Source organism: Euphorbia lathyris, chromosome 2 (genome assembly GCF_963576675.1).
Source record: "Euphorbia lathyris chromosome 2, ddEupLath1.1, whole genome shotgun sequence".
NCBI lineage: Eukaryota > Viridiplantae > Streptophyta > Magnoliopsida > Malpighiales > Euphorbiaceae > Euphorbia > Euphorbia lathyris.
In genome coordinates this window covers 45018337-45037813 of record NC_088911.1, presented here as the reverse complement: position 1 = coordinate 45037813, position 19477 = coordinate 45018337, and the positions used below count along the sequence as shown (strand labels likewise).

Here is a 19477-nt window from a genome sequence, read left to right as displayed (position 1 = left end):
TGTATGAAGGTGATAAAGGAGAAAATGATGGGGTGTATTGGGACCCACTTGAGAGTGGCTCCTCTGAGGATGAGTATGTCATTCATGTGGTGAAGAGGGTGCTAATGCCTAGTGAGAAAGATCATGATACAAGACATTAATTGTAAAGAACTTGATGCTTAATCATTGGTAAGAAATATGAGGTGATCCTTGATGGGGGAAGCCAAGAGAACCTCATAAATCAGATCACTTTGAGCAAGCTTAGTTTGGTACCTAAACCACATCCTAGTATGTGTTAGATTGGTTGGATCAACGATGTGGAGAAGCTTCAAGTCACTTATCGGTGTAAAGTTCCTATTTGTATTGGAGCTTACAAGGAGAAAGTTATATGCGATGTAATTGAGATGGATGCTTGCCATTTGCTCTTAGGAAGGTCTTGGAAATTTGATCGAGATGCGACACATGCATGAAGAAGCAACAACTAAAAAATATTCAAGGATGAGATCAAATACATCCTTATGCAGTTGATGAGTTCCTTTAGTGCATGGAGGAAGGCCACTTTGATCGTTTGGCTAACCCGCGAACCAGCACTAGCACCAGAAGAAGAGATAATTGGTCATCAAGTTCACGACTTGGTGGAGAAAACTAACTCGATGTAAGTAGAAGCAATCCTTAGTGGGGTGAGAAATGCCTACCAACCTTCTTTCATTTTGGGTGATAGGTCTTCTATCGTCCCTCATGAGGAAACGAGCATAGAGGAAAAGAGTAAAAAACTTCTAGTGGTACCTCCCGGCATGAAAAATGACCCTAACACATGTAGGCGGTTGGTGAATCAAGTTCTTCATTGGGTAACTTTGAAACTCATTATTGTGTATCTTGTTGACTTACTTAAATTGAGAGCTGTGATAGCCTTGTTGAGAGAGCACCCACTTTATGTCCTCATTATGAAGTACTATTTTGTAAGGAGGGGTTTCATTTTGGGGGGTGTGTCAAGAAATGACTTGGTATCCAAGTCAATGAGAAGAATGCTAAGGAAACATGAGGTCAATTTACACAAAGTTGTGTTGGAGCTATCAAGAGTTTTAGTACAATGTGTACCTTTTATGGGCTTATTACACAAAGTTTGAGTAGTCATAGAGAACCTAAGTGGAAAGAGGAGCATGAAACCACCTTGATGCCATTCATGTGCTGCCACACTCTGCCTCAAAGAAAGCTAAAAACAACTTTCTTACTCTGACAAGTCAAGGATTGAAGGCCCATATATATGCCAGTATTTATGGGACTATCAATTTCAAGGATTCTTTTAGTATCATTTTGAATATCCACTAAGACATTGTTACTGAAAAAGCGCTCCAACTTCTGGAGATTAACCTGCTGTCCATAATCATTTTCGAATAGCTCCCTGAATACTAGCACACTCAGTCATATTGGCTCGAAAAAAGAACATAATGTCATCTGCAAAGAACAAATATGAGATAGGACTGTTTGTACAAATACGAATATCATGGAAATCACCTAAAATTTTAAGTTAAATATTATAAACTAATATTTCTATGTATTCAGTGGTTAGAGTTAGTATTTATCAAACATTTTTAATTTCATAAAAAAAAAAAACATTTTTAATAGTTCATCCCATCTAAATTCAACACTTTTAAATCTAGTATTTTTTTTTAACATTTAATCTTTCACATGGAGAGCATTTCCAATCCTAAATGTTCCAATCCCGAAATTTTCACAAGACGTCTTTCCCGCGCCCCTACGACCAGTAAACTGCGATTTGCAACGAATCAGAAGCTACGAAAGGACTGAAATTGAGAGGAGATTTTACGAAGGCCAATAGTGAAAACTGAAAACGAAAAAGATAGAGGCAAATCCAAAAATTGGTCCCACTAGAAAAAACGAGAGGCGAACAGCAAAGCTAACGGCATCAGCAATCCACACGATTCTCCTCTCACATATCTAATATCGTCTTCGCCATTGCACTTATGCTCAAACAGAAACTATTCTCCACTTTCAGTTTCCTCTAATTTTACTTCTAGTAAGATCAAGCTTCCATTTTAAGTTTCTAATTGAATTTTAACAAACTCAATTTGATCATTTGGTTTTCCTGTCGCCAAATTCAATTGGCTACCCTTTACTGCTTCTTTTTGTGTTGCTGCGCTGTAATTACACTAGCATTGCTTTAACTTTCAATTTTTGTAAAACCCTTGTCGGATAATTAATATCATTTCCTCTAATTTACTTGGGTCTGGTTTAGTTTAGCCTATTTTGATCGCTATAAGTTGTTGTTTGGAGCTCTTCTATTTTGCTTGACATCAATACTATCGTTTCAAATTTTAATCCAACTTAAAGTGTTGTGTAGCTTATTTGGTCGATAGAAGACGGAACAATTTAAACTATTGTTCTTATTGTGGGTGATTTAAGCAAGTTTGATTTAGTTTTGCTCCACGTTTATGTTTTCTGAGCTCAAAATTTAAAAGGAAAAGTAGCAGGTCCTTTAATTTATCAGATTTTATCTCAACTTACTTATTATGGGATCTATGATTGAAATTCAAGAAATCCACTTTTAAAATTAAATCTTCCAGTCCAACCGTACCTTTTTCGGACTCATTTTTTTTTTTTTCAATAATTAGGAGGGATGTTAACTATGTTTGATCTATCTGTTTTTTCAGCGGAAAATGGAAGTCTGTTGAAGTATTCTTTTAGATTTCAAATTCAGTTGATACAAAATGATGCCTGTTTGCTCTGCCACCCCAAGTTGTTCTTCTCATCCTCAGGTTAGATTTCATTATATGTGGGTGCGATTGTATTTTAGGCTTAGCTCGTGTTACTGATACTGTTGTGTTGCTTATGACTTTTAATGCTTACTTGAATTGGCTTCTATGATTTCCTGAAGCTGAATCAGGTAAACAACAAAGGGAGAGGACTGTCTCACACAATTAAGGAGCCATTTAGCTCACTAGTTAAGCAATGTGGGATATTTAACAAACCTAAACTGATTAGATTTTTGAATTTCATTTAGTAAGAGTTTCAGGAAGTGTAATTAGCTGTTTCGTTATGAAGTTTGAACAAATTTATGGTGCTTACAGTTCAGTCAAGAAGGCAGTTAAAATTAGCTTAATGGCTTATCACTCGACTGCTGTGCTGGGTCCTTTATTAAGAGCAACTCACCATTATATGATCTAAATTTATAGTCTACAGCAACTGCCTTTCTATTTCAACCATGTCCCATTTCATGTCTATGGACATTTTTACATTTTTCACATTACAAATAATGCAGAATCCACGCAATGGAGATTTGCGCTTCTCTCCATTCCGGAATGATTTGGTACCCAGGTGTACTGCAGAAGATAGAATTGTTTTCGGCTTTCAAAGTGGAATTCATGTTCGAAGAATTTCCTTTAAAACACAAGCTGCAAGATCTTTATACTCCAATTTTAATGATTGGAGTTCTTCAGTCAGAGCAATAAATGAAATGGACCCTACAAGAGGCTACAAACTAGAACACGTAGAAAGTTATAGCATATCCAATGTAGAGGAGGGGCTAATGGACATTATTGATCAATCATCTGAAAATGCAGACAGTTTCACAAGATTTGTGGAACCTGATATCATGTCAATTGCTACTACTACACCAGAGAATCCTAGCTCATTATCTGACTCCTTAAGCATGAATAATGGTTCGTTAGCTAGTGCGAAGACTAGTTTCAAAGATCTTCTTGACGCGTTCAAGAACTCGACTGACACTTTTGTGAATAAGGGGGAAAATACTGTCAAAACCTCACTAGATTTAATTACTTCATCAATAACGTCAATTACAAAAACTACGTCTGAAGCAGTAAATAATGCCTTGACTAGTGTGTTTTCATCTGTGGATCAAACAAGAGGGCTAGCTAGCAAAAGGTTGACTGGCTTTTCAATTGACGTAAACGAAGCTACTAGTAAAGCAACAACTATTTCTGTTGATTTGTTGAGAGCTACAATCATTACATTGGAAGACTCTTTAGCAAAAGGAGCTTCTTTTGTTGTTTTCTCGTATGGCTCTGTTAAAGAACTGCTCCCTCCAGAGATAAGGAGCGCATTAAATTTGTCTGAAGAAAAAGCAATACAAGTACTAAATCCAATTGGTACAGTTTTTCAACAGGTATGATTTACTTCAATTTTGGCGCATGTTTCCTTTGAGGACAAATATACTAGATGATTTGATGGAAGCTATCAATAATGATCTCAATTTGGCTTATTGCTCTGATGTCAGCCATCAATGACTCTGGTCTGTAGAAGAAAATAAAAACACTTGTCATCTCTCTCTCTCTCTCTGTGCGTCTCTCTCTCTCATTTTCTAGTTTTCATGAGATTTAGATTTTGAATCTCTTTGACCCGAGTGTTTTGTTTCATGCTTCATAAGAAATCAGTTGGTTATCTTTTGGCTATGGCAGCACTGTAGTTGAAAAAATTATGGTTGGAAGTAACAGCATCTATTTCAATAATGTAATATTTATTCAATCGTTTACGTGCTGACTTTACTTATTTCATTAATGATATTAAATTTCATTCACTACAAACAGGTTTATGTTGCTGTTGAGGGATTGGAGAAAAATGTTGGCTTGGATCCAAATGATCCTATTGTTCCATTTTTTTTAGTCCTTGGAACCTCTACAACACTTTGGTATGGATATCCTTTCATGCACAATATATTTTTTAACTTGTATTAAATTGAAACTTAAATTTTGTATCAGATTTTTGCAGGGTTTGTTATCGGGCATGGACATATGGCGGATACTCTGGAGATTTGTCGCCTCAATCAACTTTAGAGCTCTTGTCTGGGAAGGAGGATGCTGTACTCATTGATGTTCGGCCCGAGGCAAGAGATTGTAAATTTTTCTGGCCATTTATTTTGTCCACTTTACTATGTTAAAGTTCCAATTCCTCCTCTTTTGAGATCTTAAAACGACCGAATTCACATACTGCTTTGATTTCAGATTTACTTGAGACATTCTCCTTTTTGCAGCTATGTTCTTACCAGCTTTTACTTGAAAGCCCTTTTTACTTATTTGATAAAATTATGAATTTCTTTTGTTTAACTTTTCACTTGCATTAAAATTTGGTGTTGGTGGTTGCCTTTCTTAAGGTTTTAAGAGAAAGAGATGGTATTCCTGATCTCCGGAGAGCAGCTCGATTTCGCTATGCAAGTGTAACTCTACCAGAGGTTGGTTTCACATTTGCAGCTTTGTCTGAGGAAGGACAAAATCTTTGATTGTTTTGCTTCTAAGTTTCAAATAATCCCTTGGACTAAATAAGAGAACAAATATATATCCTGACGATATCTTTTGAATTGCACCTTACATTATTGTACACAGGTTGATGAGCCATTGAGGAAGTTGTTAAAGGGTGGAAGAGACCTTGAGAACACTTTAACTGCTGCAGTTATTCGGAACTTGAAAATTGTTAAGGTATATTGGTTGTTGGAGGTTTACGTCACTATTCTTTCTACAATATTATTGTTTTCAAGATAAGGAAATGTGCAAGTTTTCTTTCTCTGTTTTGGTTTGAGTGAGGGGATCTTTTCTGGCTTCCTGTCACCAAAGCTCACACTATGAGTAAATCTGTGAAATGAATATGCTTTTCCTAATCCTTCTCTTCTCGGGGACTTTTCTTCCCATGTCATGCTCCTGTCCTGAGGGATAAGTAGATACGCCTATTCCAACATAATCATCTTTTCTTAGGGGATAACTAGATATATCAGCAGTAGTCCGAATGAAATGCGATAAGAAATTAGTGGAACTTACATAATTAACATGTTGCATCATATTGGTGAAATTAATTATTTTCATACTTACCTTTAGAATTTGAGTGGTGGTTCAAAAGTATATAACTGTCAGATAAGTGATTTGTTGTTTTTGATTGGGAAAATATTTGAGAGAAATGATCACTCTCACAAACTCTTAAGATTCCTACTTTTTCAGTTGTTTGAATCTGGCTTGATAAAAGAATTTCTCAGTATTTTATTCTTTTGAACACTTGTAGGGTAGGTCCAAGGTTATAGTTATGGATGCAGATGGGGCTTATTCCAAAGGCATTGCAAGATCCTTGAGAAGACTTGGGACTAAGGCAAGTGCTTCAAAGTCTACTTGATTTTTCATAACATAAGTTGTAATTTGTAAAGCATATAAGTGAGTAGAGAACAAGAAAGGGAGAAAAAGGACATAAGTTGCATTATCTGCATATCATATGGGATTCATATTGATGCTTTAGAACTGGAGCATGATTTGTGACCTATTGTTATATCTTAGCTTGACATTTATAGAATTTGCAACTTAGATCATGTCGGAGATAATAATACAAACTATTCTTGGGCCTTAACTATCTGCTTAAGTTGTTAGTTCAATTGGTTCCTTGACATGGTAGCACAGCTTCTTAGACCAAGTGGTTGAGGGTTCGAATCTTGGCAACCCCATTGATTAGTGGAATCTAATAAATTCCTTGACATGGTAGGATGAACTTCTGTTGTACACCCTTCAAGCCTAGGGATGATATGACACACAAAGGACTCTCCTGATCCAAACATGATCCCTTCGAAGTCACAATTTCCAACTTTCACAAATTTGTAGCTGATTCAGGAATACACCATGCAATCCAACAACGAAAAACCAATGCTTGTGATTCATTTGCCATTGAAGCTGAAGCAATATACAATTAGCCATCCCCCCGACAAAACTTTCTTTCCCCTTTTTATGATGTTTTGACTGGTTTTGTCTTGTCTGTAATAAGTCTTTTATGAAGGCATCTGTTTTGACCAAATTAAGAAAGCCCTAATTGACGCACAAACATCTGGAATGCTTTCGAGAAGAAACTGATAGTGCCAAGAAACGTGATGCAAGTTGCAGATCCTTAGGAAAAAACTTGCCATTAGCAGGAAACTTGGTACATTAAACACTGGTGGTACAACTGCCATATGTTTGATGAAAAACACTTAACGCTTGAGGTTTGTAAAATCCCTGTCCTTCAATTGAAAATCCTGATGATGCTGCAACTCTTTTGGATCCTCAGTCACCAGTAGCAAATGAAACCCTATCAATGTCAATCAAAATCAGTTTCAGCACAGCAGCTGTATTGTTCTTCAATTCAAGTCAAATGTTACTACTGTATCAATGTATTCTACAAATATCTATGATGCAAGGTTCATTAATATTACAGATTCATTTTTGTACCAATTTATCAAATTAAATGCCAATTCACTTTAGTAATTCTACAATAGTTAATTTAGATATAAAACTACAAACTTGGCTTTAGGGTCTACCCAGCAACAGTTTGCGTAGTAAATTGTAAATTTACTTTGCTCAGATCTTGATCATGCATGTCTAAGTAGCAATATCTACAGTGTTCAGTTTCATCTTGGTTCAGATCTCTGATATTTTTCACCTAATGGATTGACAAAAATGGGGTGTGCTATCTGGTTGAGCTGAATGAAAGTTTGTGGCATGTGAGGTGAAAGTTTACATGTTTTGACACAAGATTTAACTAGGTTTACGTTGCCTAAACTATCAAATAATCTGATTACAGAAATTAGATGGTTTTATTAGTAATAAATTCTTGTGGCAAGCAGTCATGGATTTTTTTTTTTCCTTTTTATTATTAAGCTGAAAATGCCTGACAAAAAAGTAAATTCTCCTTGCTTGCTGTGTTCTCATGACAGAGATCATATTTGGTCCTTGGTGGCTTCCAGTCTTGGGTACAGCAAGGTCTTCGAGTTAAGGAACTGAAACCTGAGACAGCACTATCTGTACTAAGTGAGGTATTTACTACGAAATTAGTACATATCGTCTTTAACTTTTAACAAATGCACGCTCTATTGATCTTTTATCATTTCAAATGGATAACTCTACCTTCCTTAACCTGAAACATTATTATATTTCATGTTGTATTAATATTCCTCAAATTTCATGGTTTGCAAGTTCTTAATAATTTCATAAAATGTCTGGCAGGTAAATTCTGGAAATAATACTTCTTTTCTTCAAGAGAATTTATTTAATGTAGAAAATCCTGGAGGGATATTTGAGCCTTTGATCATTTGATTTGATCTCTTTACATTTGGATGCATGTTAGTAGTTCTTTTTATATAATTTTGTCATGTTCAGAAGCGTGAAAACCTGAATCACGGATGCACCACATGCATACACCCCATCTTTCTGGATACATACTCCCACATAGACATGGATAGCATGTAAGCTTCAAATGTTACATAATTCTTATGGTCATTTAGAAGATCAGTGAATTTGGTAATTGGTCAGTGTATGAAACAAGTCAGTTTGCTGGATTATCCTTCCATTTTTGAGAAACATTGTTTTCCCCTCAGATGGTAAGTGATAAGCATTTCATATGGCTTAATGCTTGCAAGAACCATTTTTTTTTATCCTATATACTTTGCTAATACATACTATTCTTTTCATGGTTCTGATGACATCTATGCTTCTTTTGGAGCTGATTCTGAGTTTTCCAACATACGAGAATTTTGGTCAATTTCAGGAAGCTGAGGCAATACTACAAGATATAAGTCCTACTCCAGTGCAAGTCCTTGGATTTGGTGCGGTAAGACATATTTCATTTAGAAAGCTTAGCATTAGGATCATTTCAAAGTTTGTCATTGTCAAGGACCCATACCAGAAGCTTAAGTTGATAGGTAAGGTCCAAGAATAGCCTTTATTATTATTATTATTATCTATGGTACACCTCCTCATGCGAATCCATCCTGCCATGTGTTGAAATTCCATCAATCCTTTATGATTATTATCTCTGATACACATCCTCACACGGATGCTCCTTAGCTTGAAGCATGTACAACACAGGTCCATCCTACCATGTGTTGAAATTCTATAATAAATGAGATTGCTAGGATTCGAAGTCTAAGAGACTCTGATACCATGTCAAGGAACATTTAAATCAAAAGTCTAAGCTTATAGTTAAGATTCAAGAATAGCTTTAGTTATTATCTGTGAATGGATTAAACGGCAATTATAATATTCATGGTCCTTAACCCGGACCAGTGAAAGGACAAGTGAAGGCAAAAGGGTCAAGGGTCCAGGTTCAACAAAGGTTGAACTGAGGGTCAATTATTTTAAAAATACTACAAGTATTTATCTATTTATAAAATTTATGGATCTAAAAAAATATAAATGTATACAAATTTAAAGAAATATAAAAAATGACTTCTATAATTGAATGGTTATTATTATAATTAATATTCTTACCAAATAATTAAGTAATTATCGGAATGTTTAAGATTTTTTTATATATTTAAAGTTTAATTAAATGTTTAATATTAAAAAAATTAAAATGAAAGGTTTTTCTTTTTTATAAAATTCATTCAAATATAGAATAAAAATAAATTTATTAAGGCTAAGTAATGTTTTACTATAATTATTTGATATATATCCGATAAAAGTACATTAGATATAGTAAATAAAATATTATATGTATTATGTGGACATATATGTCCAGCGTTGTTTAAAATTACAATTTGGAAGCTTGTTTGTTGGTTAAGCATGCTAGCATCTTGATAAGATGCAGTGAGTTCCATTCCCTTCAGCACCAAATTTGATTTTATTATTATTATTATTATAACTGTTTGGTAACTGGCCAACCAAACTGGATAATCAGGACCGCGGTTGTTGATTCGCAGTTCACCTGGCCAGTTTGTATTGTTCTGACTGGTTCTTGGCTATCAAGGGCTTGTAACATCAACTGCCACTGGAGTACTGGACCGGACTAGTGATCAATTCTGGTCGAACCGACCAGTCTTACAACTTTGATAATATTTCATGAATGTAGCCTTTGCTTGCAACATGTTTTTTGGAACTTCCCTCCACTTAATGGAAAAAAGAAGGGATAGTATGTTTTTTCAATTGGTTTCTTGATATCTTCTATATGGTCAATTTAAGAATTTCCATCAATTTTAGGTTTTTGGCTGCTTGGATCTGTAGGCGAACAGGCTCTGCACATTTTTGTCTAATTTATATCTTCAATCCTTCATATAAAGTATTTGTTTCCACATCTTGCAAATCTCTAGTGCAACCTTATAAGTTTATTCTTTTTTTGGACAGGGTTCGGTTGCAGTGCTTTATGCATTACTAGGTCTGTGCTCTTCTTCCTTTACAATTCTGTATTTTAAATTATGAACAAACATGAGCAAAAAAATTGGCCAATATCCACACTGAACTGTGGTCTCAAGGGCATGCCAAATAGAATTTGTTCTTAAGTGGATGTGACATCAATATTATATCTGATCATTTCTAAAGTTACAAATATTTTCTCTATTAAATTAGATTTAGTTCTATATTTATAGGAGATTCTTTTGACTAGGGTTGTCAAAGTGGGTCATGACACGACAACACGATTCACGTAACCTGCAAATTAAACAAATTAGGGTTAAGCCTTAATAGGTTCGGGTCATAAACAGGTTGACATGTTTAACTCACAAAGTAAATGGGTTGTGTCACAGGTTGACGCGTCAACTCGTTATGACCCATATAATTTTTAACGAGAAGGCAGGCCGTGTTAACTCGACCCATTTAACCTTAAATATATTTTAAATAATATATTATTATTATTATGGGTTTATAAGTCATTTTTTGTCAAGTGGCTGCATGCCATTTCGTCTATGTTGCACGGAAACGGAAACGGAAACGGATACTGGGAAACGTAATTTCTGAAAAACATAGGAAACGGAAACGTGGGGGAAACGTGTAAATATTAAAAATATAGGGGCATATTTATAAATATTAAAAATATAATAATACATTAAATAAATAAGATTGAAGAATAAGATGAAGAAAGTTCAAGCTCAATAAGTAATTATCTCCTAAATACAAAGTTTCAATTTTTCTAATCTTAGATTAAACAGGAACTCCAAAATAGAAACTTTGAATTTCTAGAATTTTAATCGAAATAGGTGGGGAACACCATTTAAAAATTGAGAAACGCGATTCATATTTTTGGTAATTACGGAAACGTGCCCGGAAACGTTTCGTATCAGTTTCCGAGAGTTTCGGTTTCCCACATCTACCGGAAACGGGGAAACGCTTGTCATGAAGAGTTTCCGTGCATTATAGCATTTCGTTAACTAGCAGCCATTCTTAATTGAATATTCATTTTTGCAAATTTTCCATTTTTCCTGGATTTTCCTTTCCCCTCTATGAAATGATTTCACAAAGAGTGCATGTTTCCCTGCTTGTTTACACAGACTTCTCTTGGTCTGATGATTTGTTTTCTTTCAGAGTGGGAGACGACATTACAAGTTATTGGTATTATTGGCCTTGCTCTGGTATATACTCTTCTCTAATTATAGTTCTGTTCAAAGTTTCGATTTGTCATATTGCTTTGTTCTGCATGTGTGTGTCTTTTGTAGAGTAGGTATCTCTAGTATCAAATGTTAAAGTTATGAGTTTTGGGGCAATGTACCATTTGACTAGATGTTATGGTCCTAGGATCTAGTTATGGGAAAAGTATGATTTTTTGGTTTGGTTGATCTTTAACCTTTAGATACTGCAATGACTAAAATGCAAGGGTTAAAGAGAACCCTTTGATGTCTTGAAGTTAAAGGTTTCATCTCTGAAACTAATTTGCTGGCCTCAAAAGCAATAGTTATTGTTGAGTTGCAACAGGTCCATATAATATGAGACTGAAACAGGGTGTTATTGTTTCACAGATTCCTTTGTGTATTCTTTAGAACAGTTTATTAAAATGGTTACGATCATGTCATTTAGTTTCTTGTTCATACTTGTTGAAACAGAGAGGATAGGGCAAACTACAGTATTTTATTTCTATAATGAATCAATACACGATCTCACACACACATATACTCCCTCCATTCCATTATATAAGTCATTCTAGGGTGTTTCACACAAATTAAGAAATACAATTAATATAGAGTCAAATTAATGAATTTACATTGGTTAACTTAAAAAAATTTCTCCCATGTAATGGTTGGAGAATAAACCTTGAAATGTTCAAAAAAACACATGGACCAAGACAAAATTTTAATTCTTGGACCAAAAAACTAAACTAAAAATTATTGGAAACCTAGAACCACTTATATTTTGGAAAAAAATTCACTTCCTAAAATGACTTATAAAGTGGAATGGGGGGAGTATAAGATTGTGTTCTAAGCTAGGAAAGTAAATAAGTAGGTTATAATCTAAATCCCTATGATTAAGCAATATAGGCTGTACATATCTGTAACAATAATAGAAACTCGAAGTTAGATTTTCTGTCTGATTTTCATATATATCTAAATATTGGGCGGATATATGATATGCTATATCTCTCTCATTGATCCTCATAATTCCTTATTCTTGGCTGTTTATGCTCCACCAGAGTGCTTATGGAAGGTTTGCTTCATATGAGGGTGCTGAAGATTTTCGGCAAGATGTGAGGTAAGACATACATCAAATGTGTATTTTGCATTTACGCTACCAGGTGTGGGCATTATCATTATTAATTTGCTTTTCATACAGTAAAACAAGACACAAGATCACCTTGGAGATAATAACATATACTTACATTACATTTTATTTCTTCACTTAATTGGTGTTAACATGGCAAAATAACGATGATAAAGTAAAACAATATAAGTTTAGGAGGAAAAGGAAGGACTCCTTAGACATCTAGTATTAGGTATCTCATGAAGGGCATGATGCTAATTACACGGTTAAGTAATTTTCTATTAATAGTAGCCTAAGAAATTCATAATAATGTTGCATCTATTTGCACCTATAAGTCATGTAATTTGGAATTAGGCTTTATTTTTTTTTCAAAGCAAGCAAATTTATTAACTGAAATTTCTTGCTTAAGAGTGTTGCTAGCATTACCTAGCTGAAGAAATAGCCATGGCTCATGTGGTACACTAAGTTGTGTAGTCTTTGATCGATATGTGTTGCTTTTCAGTTGCTAATATGGAGGGCCTTATAGATGTAGATAAACAAGGAAAAAAGTTAAAAAAATGAAGATGAAGTATATGATCATCCTCTCTTTTGGAACGGGGATTTGAACAGTATATAATTGTTGATCCTAATCTGGTATTTGTCTGATGGCAACTTTATGTTACTGAGTGACAGTGTACACAAATATATTGTGCTGTGAAATTAATCACAGCTGTGTATTAATTAGTCTAATTTTAGGAAGCATGGAAACAAAGAAATAGAATCTGTGAACATATAACTATCCGAAAATATTGATATTAGGTTGGATTCATTTTTCCAGTAGTAAGATCATGTCTTTGAGTAGCCTAAATTGATTATTTGGGTATATGTTTTAATTTATTTGTTTATTGTGGAAAGCCTGTTGCTTTTGCCTGTGCGAATTGGAGCCCAGGCATTTTCATGGACTGCTGGAAAACTAGAGAGCAACGGCATTGGACTTCCTACATCACCTTCATCTTCAGATGTTCAAAACCGTGTGCTGCAAGCTGCTGCGAAACATGAATCTCAACCATCTGAGACTGGTGTTGCTCAAAATGCATCCGAGTCAGCGGCTCCTGTAAATGAGAATGTAGATTTTTCAGAAGCATAGGCATTGGGATTGGCCTTGAAATATGCATCTATATTTGAGAATCTTAACTAATCTTTCACAATGTACAAAGTGTAATGAACATCTCACAATGAACAAATACTTTGAAAATGAGTTATGTTATGTACATGTTATTTATCAAATGAATAAATCTCTGTTAATGTCAAGGATAGATATGCCACTCTGTGTTTTGTGTTTCATGAATTGGCTGGTGCTGCTAATTAGCAACATGTTCATCACTTGGGTAGAGAAAGCACAATGCACCTATGATTTCAACGCATCCATGGCACCATTTGCTTATTTCAGGGTATAATCTTTTTTTTTTTTTTAATTATTATTGTTGAACCTAGGTTTATCGGAGTTTGGAATTAAGTATCAAGAATCAATTTAGTCCAAAGTAAAATTTGGATATCAATTTGGCAATACATTTGAGATTAAATTAATGGAAAAAAAATTAATGTGATTTCATTGATTTACAAATAGAGAAATGTATGTTTAAAAGAGGTCGCATGCTTTACACAATTAACAAAAAAAAAGAAAAAAAGATTAACATGGTTTGACATGTCATCTAGTCAATATGTCATGTCATTAAAAGTCAATATTTGATTATGTCATACCCACAAAGTCAAAAAGTCAATGTGACATGTCATGAAAATCAATGTGTCATGTTAACAAAGACTAACACCCTAATGAAATTCTTTCTTTTTTTTTATTAACAGTACAAAACGCATGCTTTTTTTGCCAAAAAATATATTTGTAATTCAATGAAACCACAAAGTTTTATTTATACTTTCGACTTAAATTAATCCAAAATGAAATATATCAATATAAGAAGATGATGTGTCAACTAACCACACATTTTATTTTGAACTAATTTTACCCTACATGTAAAAAAAAAGTGTGAAATTAAAAAAAGAGTAATTTCAAACTAAATTCACCATTAAAAAACAAGACCGTCTAGAAGTTCGAAATTGATAATTCATTCCGATTTTTTTCGATTAATCTATCTAAGCGTCTTTTTGGTCCATAGACGATTTTTAGCCGCGTGGATGCTGTTTAGACTGCCACCTAAGTGACAATGGACATAATCGTTTTTTATTATTAATTATCTTTTCTTTATTATAATTCACTTTTGAATATTGTCTCATGGTTATTCATGAATTGTATTTATTATTTTCAAATATTTTGATTTAATTACGTTTTCTACTTATTTTCATGATATGATTTAAGACTTTAAGAACATTATTTCATAGCTTTAAGTGATATATTACTTATGAACATAATATTTTATTTGTTTGACTTGTTTCAATGATATTATTGTTCAAATGTTGATGTTTGCACATTTTTAAAAATATATGTACAAATATACCTGTTTTTCTATATTTAATAATTTTTAGATAGTATAATACATAATTTAATTGAATTTATATAATAATTTATTAATTAACAAATAAAAAATAAAAAATATAAATCCGATTAATCCTTGATTAATCACGGATTAATCATCGAAGGCCATGTCCGTCCGGCTAGTGCCTAATGGCTTTTACATCATATGATTTAAGACTTTAAGAGCATTATTTCATAGCTTAGAGTGATATATTATTGTGAACATAATATTTTATTTGTTTAAGCTGTTTCAATGATATTATTGTTGAAATGTTATATTTGCATATTTTTAAAAATATATATTACAAATATACATGTTTTTCTATATTTAATAATTTTATATTATTATTGTACACGTTCTAATTGAATTCATATAACAATTTATTGATTAACAAATAAAAAATATAAAAATACAAATATAATTAATCTCCAACTAATCCCGACAATCCTCGAAGGCTCTATCCGTCCAATTAGAACATTTTTTACAACATGTACTAGCCAAATGATTCTACTTGTACTCCTCTTCCCGATTATTCACTGTCTCAATGATCCTAACATTGACATAGCTCTACGTGTAGTTAGTTTTTTCTTTTATATCTTTTAATGCCTAGTCACTTTCCTCCAAGTTTATTCTAGCTTCCTTAGATTTTGTTGTTCTCTCCTCTTTTACTAAAATCTCAAATGTAGTTAAATGAGATTTGATACCAGATAATAACAAAAAGCCAATTTTTTTTATTACAAATCTCATTTAACTGGTGATAATATGTAAGCATAATGAAAAAAAAAACAAAATCATATATAAAAGAAAATGTGGACATATTCATAGGGAAAAAAAAAAGCAATTTGTCAAAATCTCTCTTTTGTCCTCCTTCTTGAGGGTCCTTTTATGTCCATGAAAATTTTTGTACACTACATTACTTGTTGAATGTACTGGTGATAACATGCGGACACAACACTACTGCCTAAAGGCTAAAGAACGAATGATAAAAAGGAGATTGACAAAATTCATGCAATATGTTTTGAAGAAATAGATTTCATTCAGATACGAACTAGAACAACACAAATCTGAAATTCATTTAAACAACAAAAAAGATATGAAACAATGAGTTCTGTCAATACTCATCATGCTTACAGAATTTGGATTTGAATATGCATCTCTTAGCCATCACCCCTATCCCACCATTCCAAACATGACCAGCTTTTCTTTGATGGATGAAAAACAGAGAAAAGTGCAGAAATGTTTTACAGGGCAATGGACAGCAATAGATCCTACACAGGACCAGTTACGGCATCAGCTTGAGCTATGGCGCTTGGTCCAGTTTTCTTTCCCATAACCACCATTGATGGTGGAGACAGCAGACCTGCCCTCATAAGAATGCGCCGCACAGGGTCTGAAGGCTGAGCACCCACAGATAGCCAATGCCTGCAGGCCATGGAAGAAAGGAAAGGTTACCAGACGAATTGAAGTTGATTTCTTGCTTTTGTAGTTCTTAATATAAGCTTGGCAACACAAAGCAAGCATTAGTAACAATTCAATTCCATTTTAGCTGCTGCTCAATCATCCAGCAAAAGTCACTGAAAAGTTGCTACTCAAAAAATAAAGGAAGAAAAAGACCACATCTGGTCTCAGTTTATGTATCTTTGATCGATTGATTCCAAGCTGGGAAGCCTTAAAATTGAAGTACTAGATACTAAAGAAAGGAATTGATAAAACGACTAAAAATTCTTCAAAAAATAGCAATATTGAACTTTATTCATTTTGCCGGTCTCATTCTAAATATTGAAGAATAGGCCAGGTAGGGGAACTTCAGCAAAATTGGAAAAGCTCCCATTAGCAAGAAAGCCACTATGTTATGCATGTAATGGAATATAAGGTTTAAATTTTCCCCTAAGACTTGGAGAAGAGTAAATTAATCTCTATGGTTCAAAATGGTGCAATGTTGCCCTCCTGCTAGAAACACTAGCTCAACTTTGCTATTTTGGAAACAAATCAAAATTTGTCAGTAATTAATGACAAATTTTCCAATGAAATCCCTCAAAAAGGAGTAAAATTGTGCTAGTGTTTTAGCTTGTAGCCAACATTGGTTATATGGCTCTTCCCAAAATGTCTCAAATTTACACATTATCCTTGTATGTAATAAATCTACTAGAATCAAGTCATTAGTACGTCAAAATAACTTAAAAGGGAGAGAGTAAAAAGGCATAGAAATCCATCACAAGGCTCAAGAAACTCAAGAAGGAAAATGAGAAACAAATTGAACGAAAGAACAATTAGAAGCATAAATTGATAGATACAAGACAGCAGTTCAGAAAGAGTGAGTCAAATGAGGGCAAAACTTCACATTCCCATCAAACCGAAAAGCAATAGCTCGAAATGAAACAGAATTAAAGAAGAAAAGAGCAATGGCTTACTGCACTAAGTCAAATTTGAGGCCGACATGCTTATTGTCCTCTTTATCAGCTGTTAGAAATGAGGAATTGATAAAAAGAAGAGTAATTAAGTAATGGATAAAAGGAATTGATTCAGTTTGAAGAGGAAGGAAAAGAGGGGACCTGCCAAGGGGTCATAAAAACCGAGGACTTGAAGATGCTTGCCGTCTCTAGGAGATTTGCTATCTGCAGCGACGATTCTATAAAAGGGCCTGTTTCTGCAACCGCATCTCTCCAATCGGATTTTCACTGCCATTTCAAAGCTCTAAACTACACAATTTCCTCTGCCTCTGCAATGGGGTTGAGTTTAGGGGTTTATCATCAAAAGACAAGCCTTTGTGGACAATATTTTACTTTTGTGGATAGAAAGATAATTGCTACTGTGTGGGCCCTTGCCTTATCTTTACACCATATGAGATTAAAAAAAAGATTATGTATATAAATATACGGGAAAAGGCATTTTGAGATTATACTAATTAGCTAAATTTTCAGAAATAATTATATAAATTTTTAATTTTATTTTGGTTGAGTCTTTAATTCTTTTATCAAAATCAATGGTTAAATAAAATTTAAAATAAATAATTTCCTTTATTATACTTTTAATGAGGAAACATGTTATTTTTTTGTGGACTGCTATATACTGCAAAGGTTATACTTTCTACCGCACTTTTTTGACAATTTTTCCATCCTCATAATTTAAACTCAAAAACTCAAAACTCTCAAATCCTCTCTAGCTTTTTGGATTTTCAAAAAACCCGACCTAAAACGACATGCCGCTAAAGTCAGGAGCGGGTAAAGGCTTCATGAATGCTCCGGTAAGGTTTTTTTTTTTAAAAATTACTCCGAAATCACGGGTTCCACCTCCGAATCGGAGGCGGAACCCGTATGAATGTAGCCTAAACAGACGGGCCGTGCCGTTTCCACCACGGGTGGAACGGACGAACTGCCCGTTCCACCCGTGGTGGAACGAACGGCGCTCTCGTTCCACCGTACGGTGGAACAATAGGCGCACTCGTTCCACCGTACGGTGGAACGAACGGCATGCTCGTTCCACCTTACGGTGGAACGGTGCGCGCTGCCTGTTCCATCGTAAGGTGGAACGAGCACGGCGCCCAGGTCGGCCCTATGGCCGACACGAGCGCCGCAACCGTTCGGCCCAGCAGCCGGACGGTTGCGGCGCTCTGTTTAGGCAAAAATGGGCCCGAAATTTTGTTTTTTTTAAATAACTTCGTTCGACCCGGCCTATGGCAATGCCAAATTATTAAAAAAACTGAAAAACGAGAAATTGAGTATATTTAAATAAAAATGCGTTATTTGCTTATATATGTAAAATGTTTTTGGTTTTACAGGCTGATATTGCTGAGGCCCGTTCTGGACAGAGACATACAAGGTCACATGTTGTGACTGCCTCTGCCCGGAGGGAACGGGCGGAGCAACAGACAGAGCAGATATTGATGGGGGATGCCCAGAGGGCACAACCTGAGGAGATGGCGGATGTTGTGGAGATGGACAGAGATGACTCTATGCCTCCTCAGAGTTCATCCTCTGTGCGAGTACCTACTAAGACCATACCGAGGGGTCGTGACGGACGTTTTGCTTCTACAGCAGGGTCGTCTTCGGGTGAGAAATTTAAATTTAATTATTATTATGTGATTTATTCGTGATTATTATAAAATATACGAATATAATAAATGAGTTTACTGTAATTTTAGGTAGCAGTAAGCGCTCGAGGAGTGATGGAGAGGATGACTGGATCGTGAAGACCTCGGTTCCTAGGGGTCCATCTGATGGCCTTGTGATCCCGAGCTTCCTGGGACATATTGCCAATGCTATCTGGAGCGGGCAGGATAGGGGCCTCCTCAAGTGTCAGACACGATCAGTATATTGTGGGAAGCTGTGTGTATGGTACGGTGGTGCTTCTCAGCAGATCCAGAAGCGTATAGAGTCAACTGGATTGTCCCATTTACCCAATATCATGTATGGCCACATCAATGCGCCCCTGATTGCGGCTTTTATGGAGCGGTGGCAGCCAGACACGTCATCATTTCACATGCCGTTTGGTGAGATGAGCATTATGTTGCATGATGTGTGGCAGATTTTGCGCATCCCCATCGATGGGGCT

At 34.9% G+C, this 19477-nt stretch overlaps 2 protein-coding genes across 2 annotated transcripts; one reads left to right on the top strand and one right to left on the bottom strand.

Moving 5' to 3' along the window:
- Positions 1 to 1700: 1700 nt before the first annotated feature.
- On the top strand, positions 1701 to 13713 carry LOC136218006 (calcium sensing receptor, chloroplastic). The gene is made up of 14 exons (XM_066004726.1): positions 1701 to 2017; positions 2652 to 2756; positions 3260 to 4123; positions 4545 to 4645; positions 4726 to 4840; positions 5108 to 5185; positions 5337 to 5429; positions 6004 to 6087; positions 7673 to 7771; positions 8503 to 8565; positions 10077 to 10107; positions 11250 to 11296; positions 12349 to 12407; positions 13311 to 13713. The coding sequence occupies exons 2-14, from the start codon at positions 2709 to 2711 to the stop codon at positions 13540 to 13542; spliced, it is 1914 nt and encodes a 637-aa protein (XP_065860798.1). The 5' UTR covers positions 1701 to 2017; positions 2652 to 2708; the 3' UTR covers positions 13543 to 13713.
- A 2262-nt stretch (positions 13714 to 15975) lies between these two features.
- Positions 15976 to 17688, bottom strand: LOC136218005 (small ribosomal subunit protein bS16m/bS16c-like). Its single transcript, XM_066004725.1, has 3 exons — positions 17479 to 17688; positions 17338 to 17386; positions 15976 to 16348 (listed from the first exon to the last, which is right to left on the bottom strand). Exons 1-3 carry the CDS (start codon positions 17609 to 17611, stop codon positions 16195 to 16197), a joined length of 336 nt encoding a protein of 111 aa, XP_065860797.1. The 5' UTR covers positions 17612 to 17688; the 3' UTR covers positions 15976 to 16194.
- Between the last annotated feature and the right edge of the window lie 1789 nt (positions 17689 to 19477).

Coding starts and splice junctions, on each gene's coding strand:
- LOC136218006 (XM_066004726.1), top strand. CDS start 2,709: ATGATGCCTGTTTGCTCTGCCACCCCAAGTTGTTCTTCTCATCCTCAG. Junction 4,646..4,725: donor GGAACCTCTACAACACTTTG/GTATGGATATCC, acceptor AGATTTTTGCAG/GGTTTGTTATCGGGCATGGA. Junction 5,186..5,336: donor CAAGTGTAACTCTACCAGAG/GTTGGTTTCACA, acceptor TATTGTACACAG/GTTGATGAGCCATTGAGGAA.
- LOC136218005 (XM_066004725.1), bottom strand. CDS start 17,611: ATGGCAGTGAAAATCCGATTGGAGAGATGCGGTTGCAGAAACAGGCCC. Junction 17,387..17,478: donor TTTTTATGACCCCTTGGCAG/GTCCCCTCTTTT, acceptor CATTTCTAACAG/CTGATAAAGAGGACAATAAG. Junction 16,349..17,337: donor CTCAAATTTGACTTAGTGCA/GTAAGCCATTGC, acceptor CATGGCCTGCAG/GCATTGGCTATCTGTGGGTG.